This window comes from Pituophis catenifer, unplaced genomic scaffold (assembly GCF_029215685.1).
Source record: "Pituophis catenifer annectens isolate HBS135680 unplaced genomic scaffold, rPitCat1.0.hap2 SCAF_2, whole genome shotgun sequence".
Lineage (NCBI taxonomy): Eukaryota > Metazoa > Chordata > Lepidosauria > Squamata > Colubridae > Pituophis > Pituophis catenifer.
In genome coordinates, this window is record NW_027256882.1 from 154,937,045 (window position 1) to 154,951,051 (window position 14,007).

The 14,007-nt window shown below is 36.1% G+C and overlaps 1 protein-coding gene across 2 annotated transcripts in view; it reads right to left on the reverse strand.

The window, feature by feature from the left end:
* LARP4 (La ribonucleoprotein 4) overlaps positions 1–14,007 on the reverse strand; it is a 44,403-nt gene that overhangs the window by 9,086 nt on the left and 21,310 nt on the right. For both annotated transcript variants that reach the window (XM_070937809.1, XM_070937808.1), the window contains 8 exons: positions 12,081–12,184; positions 11,442–11,552; positions 9,286–9,339; positions 8,464–8,673; positions 6,529–6,632; positions 3,041–3,274; positions 2,902–2,950; positions 239–397 (listed from right to left, as the gene is read on the reverse strand). In XM_070937809.1, the coding sequence (XP_070793910.1) occupies positions 239–397; positions 2,902–2,950; positions 3,041–3,274; positions 6,529–6,632; positions 8,464–8,673; positions 9,286–9,339; positions 11,442–11,552; positions 12,081–12,184 (1,025 nt within the window). The remainder of the gene's footprint in view (positions 1–238; positions 398–2,901; positions 2,951–3,040; positions 3,275–6,528; positions 6,633–8,463; positions 8,674–9,285; positions 9,340–11,441; positions 11,553–12,080; positions 12,185–14,007) is intronic.

Consider the following 14,007-nt stretch of genomic DNA (forward strand, 5'->3'; position numbering starts at 1 on the left):
ATTTTAAAATATATACTATATATAAATTAAGCAAAAAGGAACTTTTGCAAAAGCTATCCGTTTTGCTCTTGCTCCTAAAAAGGTAATATAAACAATATTTATTGTTTGGGTTCAAGCAAATGTAGTAAGGATGAATTAAGCATGTTTAACAATGTCAAATAATATAATAAAAAAACTGTCATGTAAGATTAAAATTGAGAAAGAGAGAGAGAATGTGAAAAAAAATACAATTAAGTACCTTTTCTTTGCTTATTCCTTTAACTATATCTGACATCCTATTCTCCAGAACAGGATCTCCTTGTGTTTTTATCATGCTGCCTGGCAATGGAGGGAAATTTGAGGCTAGCAAGTCAAACTTTGGTGTCAAAGTCTTGGTTTCAACTGAAGCCTGAGGTCGCTAAAAAAGAGAAGTAGTATGTTAATATGTATTATTCTCATTAATCTTATTTGCAAAAACCAGAGAATGCCATCAGACATTTGTACCCAATCCTAATTATTAGGGAGCAATTTAGCATTGGCAATTCTGGAATGGCTGAAGATTCAAAAACTGACTGACTCTAGGACATTATTTGCTATAGCTGTAGATGAGCTTGTATTTCCCAGAAGCAGCTGTTATGCCAACAGGCTATGCACTGCTTTTAATGGAGCAAGTCAAAGCTATGGTCAGGAGGGCCTCTGCCCAGTTTTGGTGATGGACAGATGTCAATTTTAGAATAGCCAACGCTGACTAGTCACTCATGGCATTGGTCTTTAAGAGTGGATTACTTAATGCACTCAACATGGGACTGTTTTTAAAGACCACCTAGAACTACAATTAGTACACAATGAAACCACTCTCATATTAACCAGGACAACCCAATATTGATAATTAATACTAATATTCCAACTGTACCATTTGCCAATTTCTTTCCACCAGAGTATAATTCAAAGTGCCTATGATCACTTCTGAAGTCCTACATAGCTGGAGACCTGGCTTTCTTTGAGGCCTCTTTGTGATGGCATCTCTAGCTAGATTGGAGGGGTGTTATAACAGACACAGCGTCCCTGCGGTCACATGATCAACATTTAGGTGCTTGGCAACAGAGGTGGATTTCAGCAGGTTCTGACCAGTTCTGGAGACCGGTAGCAGAAATTTTGAGTAGTTCAGAGAACCAGTAGTAAAAATTCTGACTGGCCCCGCCCCCATCTATTTTACAGTATTGTTCTCCTGCCACGCCCACCAAGCCATGCCACACCCACCAAGCCATACCTACAGAACCGGTAGTAAAATATTTTGAAACCCACCACTGCTTGGCAACCAGTATTTATGATGGTTGCAGCATCCCCGAGTCACATGATCACCATTTGTGACCCACCCAGAAGGCTCTGGCAAGCAAAATCAATGCGGAAGCTAGATTGGAAAAATGGTGGTTAAATCGAGTGCAACTCACTTAATGACTGCATCATTAGTGGTGGAAGTTCCGGTTTCAATTGTGGTTGCAAGTCAAGGACTACATTTATACCTGATTGTTACCTCAAGATTACAACTCTAAGGATCCTCTTGTATATTACCTGAACTGAATTATAGCAAATTGAGTTCCAATAAAACTTTCCCCATGTCTTCCCATTTTACATCTTCTCTAGTTTATCATCAATATAATAGGTTATACTCCATTGTGCTGCAAAGCACTATGAAGCAATATATAAGTCTAAATTCTATTACTATTGTTAATCTCACCATTCCAATGACAAATATTCTCTTGTTTCTTGGTAAATTCTTTTTTTTAAAATAATTTTTATTAAACAGTTTTTTTCTTTTTAAGTTTTCTTCTTTACAACATTTCCACATCGGTATATTCTATTGCATATTCATTTCCCCCCCCCCCCTTCAATTTACCTTTAACTGTACATGTGGTTCCATTAGTTTTTATACATATTGATATATTAATATATTAAATTACAATCATACATTTTGTGTCATTTCCATATATACAAGTTTGTTACTAATTTCTAACTCCTATATCTTCCTCATTTCGTCTTTCCTTAACCTTTACATCTATCCTCTAACCATTTATACCATTTATTCCATACCATGTAGTATTCTGTTTCTTCTTTATCTTTTATTTCTTTTGTGAGTCTATCCATCTCTGCACACTCTAAGATTTTCCTTATTACATTTTCCTCTGATGGTACATTGTTATTCTTCCAATTTTGTGTGTACATTATTCTTGCTGCTGTTGTGATGTGTAAAATTAAATATTGTATTTTTTGTCACAATTCCCTGTAAATATTCCTAATAAAAATAATTCTGGTTTCATATCTATTTGTTGTTTGGTTATCTCTTCCAGGCATTTTCTTATTCTATTCCAATATTGTTTTACTTTTGGGCACGTCCACCACATGTGGTAATATGTTCCCTGCAAATTTTTTCTTTTATTCTTCTAGAATGTGTCAATTCAGGTGATCTGAAAACCTGCCAACCATTTCCTGTTTCAGAATACTTCTTTCTAGGAAACTATATCATATCATCCCCAGAATTGCTGCATCATTGCACTCAGGGAAAAAACCCAAACAATTTTGGGACAGTAAACTTTCAGTCTCTAAACCCAGGAGTCTGAATACTTTCAAATAGAACTTGGGGGGAGGGGGGATTCATCATAACTTCAAGCACATATAAGATGGATTTCTTTGCTTATGTGAAAATGTTTCTGCAGCCATACAAACGAATATTTAACAATCAAAAAAAGTAAGATATGTGATACTTCTGAGTTTGATTGCCTGAATTCTTATTGTAGTCCAATTTATAAGCAAAACTTTTACATTGTAAAGCATTTTTTTAAAATTCACATACAATTCTCACGATGTCAGCATCATTCTCATCAGCTGGCGACTGATATGACTGCAGTAAAAGTAAATACTTACTGATAGTCTGTCATCTTCCCGTCTCCTCCGACCTCTGAAAAGGTTTCTTCTGCAAATTAGTAAGGAAAAGTGTCTGTGAATGTTTTATGTTTATTCATATGTGATATGAATTAATGACATAATAATATGAAGGCCTTACCTGCCTCTTCCCATGCCATAATCACCATTTTGTTCTACATGAGTAATTTGAGACTCCTTCTGTGTGTAGCTTGGCTCTTGATGTCCTGATAGTGTACTTGTTTGCCGCTCTGGCTGAAAATTCCGTAAAGTGGTTCTATGTAAGTGTCCATCACCTACTGAGACAGCACTGTGTGTGGAGGGTCCTTCTGATGAGTGTTCTGAGCTATTTGCCAACCGGAAATGAGACTTCACGCTGGATTGACATATAAAAACAAGTGAATAAATTCCTCCCACAACACAAATAAATTTCCCAAAAGAGCTCGGAGGAAGTTGATGTCTTAAGATACAAGGAAATGTGCCAGTATTTTTTTTTTATTGTAACTACATAGATCTGTTTGTCAAGAACTGGCAAGAACATTTCTTCAAATCAATTCCTAAACAGTACTCTCCAACCACAACTCTTCCCTAGGTAATTAATAAATGTATTACTAACTTAAGTGTTTAAATAGGAAGGAAGGAAGGAAGGAAGGAAGGAAGGAAGGAAGGAAGGAAGGAAGGAAGGAAGGAAAACTAGTATCATATAATAGAAATGAATAATAGAACAAAATTCAGTAAATTTAATAATTTCCAAAAATGCTTTCCATCAAAAAACTATTTCTTGCATCTCAGGTAATACACTTTAAGTTACAATATTCAATCATGTAAAACAAGACGGTATATGGATGGTATATTGCTATGGATGTTAAAGAGATTACACTGAGCATATACTTAAGAGCAGAAAGACATGACTATACAAGTATGTAATATCGCATTTTCCAATTACATAAACACTCCCTATTTTGACTTACCATCTTGTCCATTTCTTTCTTAAATTCAAATAAATATTCTCACATTTATTTCATTTTCTTTTCCTTTTCTAGTTAGATTTGAATTTAAGGAATAATAATCAAATACTTCCCTTTTTCATTTGGGGGTTGGACAGCCACCTAAAGTTTAGACAACCAAGGATCTCTCTATCTTCTTTTTTTTTTTTTTTTTAATTTGATTTATATGCCGCCCTTCTCCGAAGACTCAGGGCGGCTTACAATGTGCTCAGCAATAGCCTTCATCCTTTTGTATATTTATACAAAGTCAGCTTATTGCCCCCACAAACTGGGTCCTCATTTCACCTACCTTAGAAAGGATGGAAGGCTGAGTCAACCTTGAGCCTTGGCGAGATTCGAGCCACTATCCCTATTCAGTGGCATAATAATATGAAACTTAGTTGATAGATAAATACAGGTAGTCCTTGACTTACAACCATTCGTTTAGTAACTATTTGAAGTTACTACAACATTGACAAAATACTTGTAAATTTTTCACTTATGACCATAGTAGCATTCCCATGGTCACATGATAAAAATTTGGAAAGCTTGGCATCTGGTTCATATTTATGACATTTGCAATGTCCCGGAATCATGTGATCACCTTTTGCAAACTTCTCACAAGAAAAGTCAATGGGAAAACTAGATTAATTTAACAATCATGTTACTAACTTAACAACCACAGGTATTCACTTAACAACTATGGCAAGGAAGTTCATACAATGAGGCAAAACTTACTTATTTAGCAACAAAAAATTTGGGCTCAAAATGTGGTTGTAAGTCGAGGACTATCTGTACACAAGATAAAACAAAACAAATATATTTCTTCCTTCTTAAGAAGTTCCAAAGCAAAGTTCCAATCCTTTATCAAGGATTCTTAAGTAGATTTGAAATAGCACATCATTGCACTAAAAAAAGCCCTCTGCCAAGTTGTCACAGGCAGACATTTTTAAAAAGTGCTTTGATCTTACATCACAGGAATATTTGTCTCCCAAAAATTTAACATACCTATTTGGCACATTCCAAGATTTCCCCCTGCCCCAATCCACCAAACTCTTGGTCCAAAACAAGCAATTCTATGATTAGATTTCAATGATATACATGGGTAGGGAACTGCTAAACATATGCGTTGCAATCTCAAACTGTAAAATGTGAGTATAAGTTTCTAATTACTTTAGTGAAGTTCTTTTACAACTCAAGACAATTTGTAAAAGAACTGGTGTTATTTTTTTTCTTCCACCATTCATTTATTTATTTATTCTGTTTCATTTAAGGCTGCCTCAATGACACCAGGATTTTGGTAAACTGTTAGGATTATAAAATAATGCAACAAATAATTACCATAGCTGCGAAAAATGACTTCTTAGGGAAAATAAGAAAACAAATTCTATAAGCAATGAGCAAATGAAGAATTTTCAATTCAAGAAAAAATATTTCAAAAATATTTTCTTAAAATGACCTGTTGTCAGAAGATACTTAAAAATAAAAGAATGATTTGGGTATCATAATTAACACAACAGATCACCAACATGATCACCAACATCCAATGACAGATATGGCACAAGAACACAATGAAATTAACTAAAAAGAAATGAAGTTAGTTTTAGATTAAAACAAATGTAGACCAAAAAATTGCTGTAAGTTAAAGATGATTCTTCTCATCAAACATAATATGTAGACTAAAAAAGCCAAAAACAAAGGGCCTTTGTTTGCAGCTGTCAAACTCAAAACCCAAAAAATTTTCAAAGCAAAACTACTTCTTTTAGATATGAAGAAAATAAAATACTGTATTTTTCGGAGTATAAGACCCCCCCCAAAAGAGGGTGAAAATTTGTGTGCATCTTATACACCGAATGTAGCGAAAAACGCTTGGCACAGAGGCGGCAATGGTCTGTGGCAATCCCTACAGACGAACAGCTGATTGGGGGTATTCCAGGAGGCTGATCCACCCACCAATCAGCTGCTCGTGCTGAATCAGGCTGTAATAATGTGCTAAAGCTGACCTGGCTGTTTGCTATTTGCTGCAAGGACTGTCAGAGTTTGCAGCAGCAATCACATCCAGAAAGCACGCATAAGTAACTGATTCAGCACAATTCAATAACTTCTCTTTATATATAATATAAAGAGAATTTATGAAGTAAATATACAATACCAAAAGCAGGTTTCCAACATGGTAGTAAATACAAGCAAAACACAAGCAGAGAGGAGTTTCAGTTTTAGTTTCAGAGATCAGCACAGCATGCAGCTTCAGAACAGTTGAGCTAAGCCACGCCCAGGCTCCTTGCTCTCTCTTTCCTTGTTGCTCACACAGAAAGTACTGTTTCAGTTTCCAAACAGCCCTCAACTCTCTCAAACACTGACAGGACGCTAGCCAGATGAATACCAATGGATGCTGGTAGGCAGAGGCAGAATTTTTTTTTCTTATTTTCCTCCCCAAAAACTAAGGTGAGTCTTATACTCCGAAAAATACAGTATAAAACTGAAGAAAATATAATACAGATATGAAACTGAAGCAGGAATTGACAGGAATTAACTTATGAGTACAGATAAAATAACCACACTCTTTTATTGAATCAGTTTGGTGATTGTCCAATATAAACACAGAAGTTTTACTTTCCAAAAATGTTGGTGCCAACTTTCTTACCGATTTCTATGGAATGGGCGACCTATACTCAATGCTGCAGTATTTGTCTTGTATGAACCTGGTGAACTGAAGCCATTCAGAAATCCACCATTCGGAAACGGAGCCTGAAGTAAGCACGACATATATCATGAGGTTCACTGCAAACAAATAACTGAATACAAATTCTCAGAACTGCAATTTTAACAGCTGCATAGCTAAAACCAAGGAAGTATAGGTAATCCCTCTTGCTTAATGGTCAGTTATGATAGAATCCTCCAAAATCTACTTATGATCCCGTTCTGGAGTTCTGACAGCATATTCCAGGGGTGTCAAACTCGATTTCATTGAGGGCCACATCAGGGTTTTGTTTGACCTTGGAAGGTCAGGGGTGGGTGGGGCTGGGGGTGGCTGAGGTGGGCACAGCCCCCCAAGCTCCGTTTTCGCTTGCAGAGGCACTGCGAGCCAGTCCTTTGATGTTTCCAGACCGGTCCCATGGGCCAGATTTAAGCACCACATGGGCCGCATCCGGGCCACAGGACTTGAGTTTGACACCCCTGGCGTATTCCCATGGTCACATGATCCATATTTCAGGCACTTGGAAACCGGCATATATTTATAGCCAATTACAGCATTCCACAGTCACGTGACTGCAATGCTTTTTCTGGTTTCTAACAAAAACTGCCCATAGGAATGAATGGATTCATTTTATGACTACAGCATTAGCATAAAGGCTGCTGCAAAAACAACCATACAATTGAGTTGGTCACATGAAGGCCTTGACTTATAACTGTCATGATTTACAACATAAATTCCAGGCTCCATTACAGTTAAAGTCAAGGACTACCTGTATGTATTACACTATATAATTTCCACAATAATTGTTGTTACAATATAAACTTGGATGCCTATGCATTGGTTGGAGGTATGCTCCAATTTATTACTTTTGGAAAATAATTTCTAAAATAATATTGATATAGCAATGCAATGAAAAGATAAATGCAAACCAGATTATCATTTAAAATAAAACACCTGCTCATGAAACAGAAGCTTTTGTTTTTGAATCAACAACCCTGTGGAGTTAAATATTTAAACAGTTCAAAAATATAAAATTAGGACAATGCAAACTGCATTTCATTATATTCACTATTAAAACAGATCTGACTATTTTCTATTAGAGTTCTATTAATACAGGTAGTCCTCGATTTACAAACACAATTAATCCCAAAATTTATGTTAAGTGAGACATTTGTTAAGTGAATTTTGCCTCATTTTACAACCTTTCTTGCCACAGTTGTTAAGTGAATCACTGCTGTAGATAAGTCAGTAACCTGGATGTTAAGTGAATCGGACTTCCCATTGATTTTGCTTGCCAGAAGTGATCACATTACCTTGTGATCATAAACATGAACCACTTGCCAAGCATCTGAATTTTGATCACATGATCATGGGGATACTGCAAAGGTCGTAACTTGGTCATAAGTCACATTTTTCAGTGCTGTTGTAATTTTGAACAGTCACTAAAGGAACTGTTGTAAGTCGAGGACTACCTGTAATGAAAATAGTTGTTTATATATTTGATAATGATTAATTTGTGCCACTATATTTTAATTCCAGAGTAGCATCCTGAATTTGTGAAGAACACTTTTGTCTGCCAAACAGTTGCACTGTTTGGCAATCTATATGGTTTGCCAATCTATATGGTTCTGGAAACCCCACTTAGCTATAAGCATAAATATTTTCTATTTGGAATTTAAATGACTGTATAATTCCCTGGAGTTATCAGTGTTCCACTTCCCAAACAACAAAAAGTGGAATATGCAATTCCAACATCAATTAAATGCTGTATGAGGGTCAAATGACGTTCATTACAGGACAGGGGACTTGGTATTATTTAAGACAGAGATATATATTTTGAAGTAAAGCAAACACTGCAAACCACAAATGTTAAGTACTTACCAGGGGTGTTTCAAAATAAGGTGCAGGGTTTGGAGACCATGTCTGAGGCACAATACTATAGATGGAGTACTGCTGAGGACTGTATATAGGCTGCATGAACAGTGGTGAGGCAAACTGTGCTTGTGTTTGAACCGGTTGAACATAAACATTGGAATCCACTACCCGGTAACCATTCTTTGCAAAAAATGTGTTGATGGCTTTTATCCTGGCCTGTGTAAGAAAGTTTAAACTGGGCTATATTTATCATACCAAATATAAAGACTGTTACAGGACACAAATGTTACTATTTGTATTTCATCTGTTTCCTAACAGGTTGTCCGTAGCTTTACCTTTTAACCTTTTGTTAAAATTTTGGGATCTGCAATTAAAAATGGCAATTCAAATTAGTTCTTGATTATTTCTACAACCAACTTAGATTCTTTGCTGAGCCACTTTGCAGAATGTCTTGGGAGCAACTGCAGTTCAGTTTAATAGATACGCTTTTCAATCACTGTCTGGAACAAATATTTCTGTGTTCAATTTTTATCAAGATTTTACCATGACAAGATTACTCTTGCAATTAAAACTGCCACAAAATTATATGATAAATAATCCTTTGTAGTCTTATTCATAGTTAACCATAACATAGTTAACTTTGAATTAAACCAGAACTAAAGTTGGTGCTTCAAAATATTACATCTATGACACCCTGTAGAAAAACAATCATAAAGGTTATGATAATCATATTAATGAAAATCTAATAGTGATTAAGAAGTTATAAGTATAACTTACTGTTTAAGTATTAAACTACAACTTGAGGTATACAACAATAATAAAGCTTACCATTATTGGCTTGCCCTGAAACGTTTTAACTTCTTCCCGTAAATATTTAAAAGCCTGTACAGATATAAAAATATCCAATGACAGATCAGTATAACAACATTTTCAAAAACATTAAAGAACTTCCAGGATCAATTTCAAGATGAAATAATAAGTAACTCTACAGCACTTTTATTACTTCTGCAACATTTCAACTTTGTTGTATTTATTAAAGCATTAAAAAAATTACACCACCTTCCTTTCCCATATTTTCTGAAACAAATCTTTTTTCAAAAATCATGTGTAGATTTTTCTTTAAAACAACCAGTAATTTTCTCTATTTAAAGTTATGAATCACATCCCAGAAATAAAGACCTGTGCAAAACAATATACCTAGGATAAATGATAAAACATCATCTATCTTACCTTTAACTAAAATTCAATGTCATCAGTGTATTCAAAACTAATGAATCTGAAAGTTCTGGAATTTTCTCTAGCTGAGCAATGAGAGATTAGAGACTTTATGCAATGGCAGAGGAGAGGGCAAAGGAAAGCATAATTCTATCAAAAGAAGAACCAGCACTGTCTGAGATTGAGCACACAGTGTCTCACCAAACTGAATGGGAGATACCACATTACATTTTACATTTAAGTTGTATATATAGGGTCTGACATTCAGGCACGGTGACATTCTGAGTGAGGTCTCTCTCAACATCAACCTGCTGGGAAATTCTCCTGATTTCACATTTCAGATGAACACAAGTTGTTCTCGCTGCAAAATGAGGGCTAAAGAAAGTGGAAGAGGTACCAAATGGATCAGTGGAACTGAAGAAACCATAGCTGTGATCCTGGGACAGGAAGAATTTCATTTGGACTTTTGGAAAACAGCAATGTGTGCAGTGGCACATCTTCTGCCATTTACTGACTATTTACAATCACCTAGCTGCTTACAATCATCAATGTCCTTACCTTTTGGAATACTGAAAGTGGAGGAAAGAGATTTTTTGCTGGGATGGATGGTATCAGGGAGTTTTAGGTAGTATTAAGCAGCAATTAGTGGGCTGCAGTCAGCATAGGTACTTTTTGCCAAGCTTGGATAATAGGACCCAAATGGAGTGCAGACAACTTAAGATTCCAAATGCTTTGTCATTTTACATGATTTTGGTGAAATTGGAAGTAGGTCTGAATGAGTGGAGATTGGAACCCTGTAAACTAGGGATAGGGTCAAAGTAATTGACCTGTATGACTGTAGTAAGCAATTCTGACAAGGAGCATGATTTCTGCAAAGCAAAACTAGATATCTGGGGGCTGGGAAAAATAACCAAGAATCAGTTTAAAACTACAGATCCTAACACAGGTTATTTTGTTTGCTTTTAGAGAATGGAAGAAAAATCTCAGACCAAAATGTTAAACAAAAGATCCTCACAAGGTCATCAGAATAACAAAAAACAGAATTTTGGTGAACTTGGTTTTAGACATATAGTTTAGGGGGAAAGGGACTACTGCTTTTCAACTAAACTAGAGAAAATTCCAGAATGAAATTACATACAGACCTAAAGCCTTTAGTGAGGTTCAAAGAAAGCACAAAATATATCAAGTCACATCAAACAGGATTCTAATACAGCAAAGACATTTCCTAGAAATGGGAGTCTTGTTTGGTTTGGTTTAACAAAAGACTTGATTTGACCATGTTCTAAATAATTTCATTTTCAAAGCTGCAAATCTGTAGAGCTGCAGAAATCTTATGAAACTAATTTGAAGAGCAGCAGTCTATAGAAATGCTGAAAGTCTAAAATTCAATGTGCCTGTTTAACAAAAGGAGAACAAAAGGATTTCTTGCCACACTGAAGAGATCGAACACCAAATATTTCCAATCACTTTCAGATTAACTGAATGAGAACATGCTTGAAGGGGAAAATAGCAAGAACATGTTTGCATATGTACTACTGGTTAAGAGTAGGTTGTTTATTCATAATCTTAAGAAATAAGTTCCCTATAAGCTTTATTAAGATCCTGATGCTTTTGCTCTGCCTATGTTTCTGAATATAAATATACAATCTATTTTTATTAAATTGATTTATTTAAAAGCAAGAATTCCAAACTGCTTTGACTTATCTGAGACACTAGAAAAAGACAGAATTCATTAGGGCAATGAAATTCAGAACGCATAATATTCTTACCTGCTGCGCGTCAGTATCTGACTGGAATGTAACGTACCAGTTGTTATTGTGAGCAAATTCACAACTTATAACTTTGGGACAGCTTTCATTCTTAAACAGTGCTTTTACCTCCTGGATAAAATATATAAAGACTATTTCAGTGAATTATGTTACGTTAACAATTATGTTTTTTAAAAAATCCTATCCATGCTGGAGAGGATTTTAATTTCTGCAATAGTTTGAAAATTACTGTTTTCATTTTAGTTTCCAAACAATGGTTAATATTAAGTATATAAAATCATTCTGTGACTTTCCAAATCAAGGTGCCTAGGAAATTAACAATTTTTTTAAAAAATAATACTCATTCACAGCTAAGAAAAAGTCATTATTCTTTACAACTAGCAATGCTGACATGATACCTTTTAAAAAAGGCAAATTACATGAAGATACTTGCTATAAGAATGTGGTAAACAATCAGGTATTTTAAAAGTACAATTGTTGCGAAATATTTCTATTCTCTCAAATCTAGCTCAAAACCAAGATGTAGCTTAAATACATTACCATCTCTCAGTTGCAAACTTGTATCAAATATAAACTACTTTAACCTACTGGTTATTGTCCTGCAAATGAACTTGTTTTCACATTTTAAAAGACACTTACCTCTACTGGTGTGGTTTCAGGGATCTCACGAAGGATAATAATGCAACGCTTATGATTTGGTCTGACTTTCTCTCCTTGCTCGTCCACTTGGACTATAGGAGAAGCTAAATTAAACAGAACAGAACTTTGTTTATTGAAAATACACTGAGAAAGCAAATTTCAAATTCGCTAAAACAATATGGTCACTGTTTAGTACTCAATGTATGTAACTGCTCATTCTTCTGTTAAGAGTATCATCATCTGGCACAACAGATTTTATGTATGCCACTAAAATACTATTCTGTATTTATGGGTATAATACACTGTACTGGGGCAAATTTCAGGTTTATTTTAGAAAATACATCTTTGGTCAACTACAGATAGTCCTCAATTTATTACCAGGATAGGAACCAGAATCTTAGTCACTCAGCAAAGCAGTTAAGCAAAAAGCCCATGTGACTGCTTTACTCAATAACTGCAACCCCAGCATTCCCAGTTGCAGTCATTAAGCAATCTTCTGGGTCATTAAGCAGACACAGCAAAAGAACTGCTTGCTGGGATTAGCTCCCCTCTGCGCATGGAAGAAAACTTCTCTGGTGGGTTACAAAACACAGTGTGGACCTTCAGGATCTAAGCTCCATGTTTGTATGAAATTCAGCTCTCCTGTGTGGGGAAGGGAACTTTTCTGGTGGACTGTGGGAATGGAACATGGACCTTTGGGACCTGAGCTTCATTTCTCCACCCTGCTGAAGGAGTTTTGTTTCTCTTGGCAGGCTGCTCCTTCAGCCAGTCCCCAGAGATGAGAGGGAATCCCCTTGGCAGGCAGCAACAGTTTGCAACCTTCTCTGCTGGCTTCCCCATTGACTTTCTAGAGAAGCTGGCAGAAAAAAATGCAAATGACTATCACATGATCATGGGGCACATGGCAAACAGTCATAAGAGCCGCAGTGGCACAGTGGTTAGAATGTAGTACTGCAGGTTACTTCTGCTGACTGCTGGCTGCCTGCAATTTGGCAGTTCAAATCTCACCAGGCTCAAGGATGACTCAGCCAAGGTCGGTAAAAAGAGGACCCAGATTGTTGGGGCTAATATGCTGATTCTGTAAATAGCTTAGAGAGGGCTCTGTAAAGCACTGTGAAGTGGTATATAAGTCTAAGTGCTATTGCTATAAGTACAAACAAGTTCTAATTACTCAGATGCAACCACTATGAGTGGTGGTGGGAGGGATATTTTATGACAACTGGAAGTTTTAAATGACTGGTTGTAAATCCAGGGAAACCTTGCTTATCTCTTGCCTCATTTGCCAAAGTTGGGATAGTGCTGAACAAGTAGCTTTACGACGAATGCCTGCATCTGTGCCTTCAGAGCATGTCTTAGTCACATGACTGTCATTGTAGTATGTGATCCTGTGTCTGAACTGTTGGTTTTATATTCTGTCCCTTCCAGAGAGTTAATAGTGTTACATTATGTCATCATGCCACATGACCAGAAATGTCTTCAGACAATGCTGGCTCAAGCACCTTGAAACAGAAATGAGCACCGCCTCTTATAGTCGGCAACAACTAGCAGAGTAAAATCCACAGGGATTCCTTTTCTTTTTTTTAACCTCCAAAGAGATGGGAGAAGAAAGGGTTACAAGAGTGTTAGCAGACACACAATGGGGAATACATTTTGAAAGAAATACACTGTTGCCAATTCTAAATACATACACAAACAGTCCAGTGTGTCTGTTAACACTCTTGTAATCCCTTTCTCTTATTCTTATCCCTTTCTCTTATTCTGCAAGGGGAATGGAGAGAACAAATGGGTCAGGTACCAAAGAGATTGCTTTTTTTTTTTTTCCCTAAACTCGGTAGGGCAGATTACTTAAATGGGGAGGGCAAGCAATATCTAGTTAGTCTCTCTTGTACCTGACCTATTTTTGTCATCCCTTTTTGTCAAAGAAAGT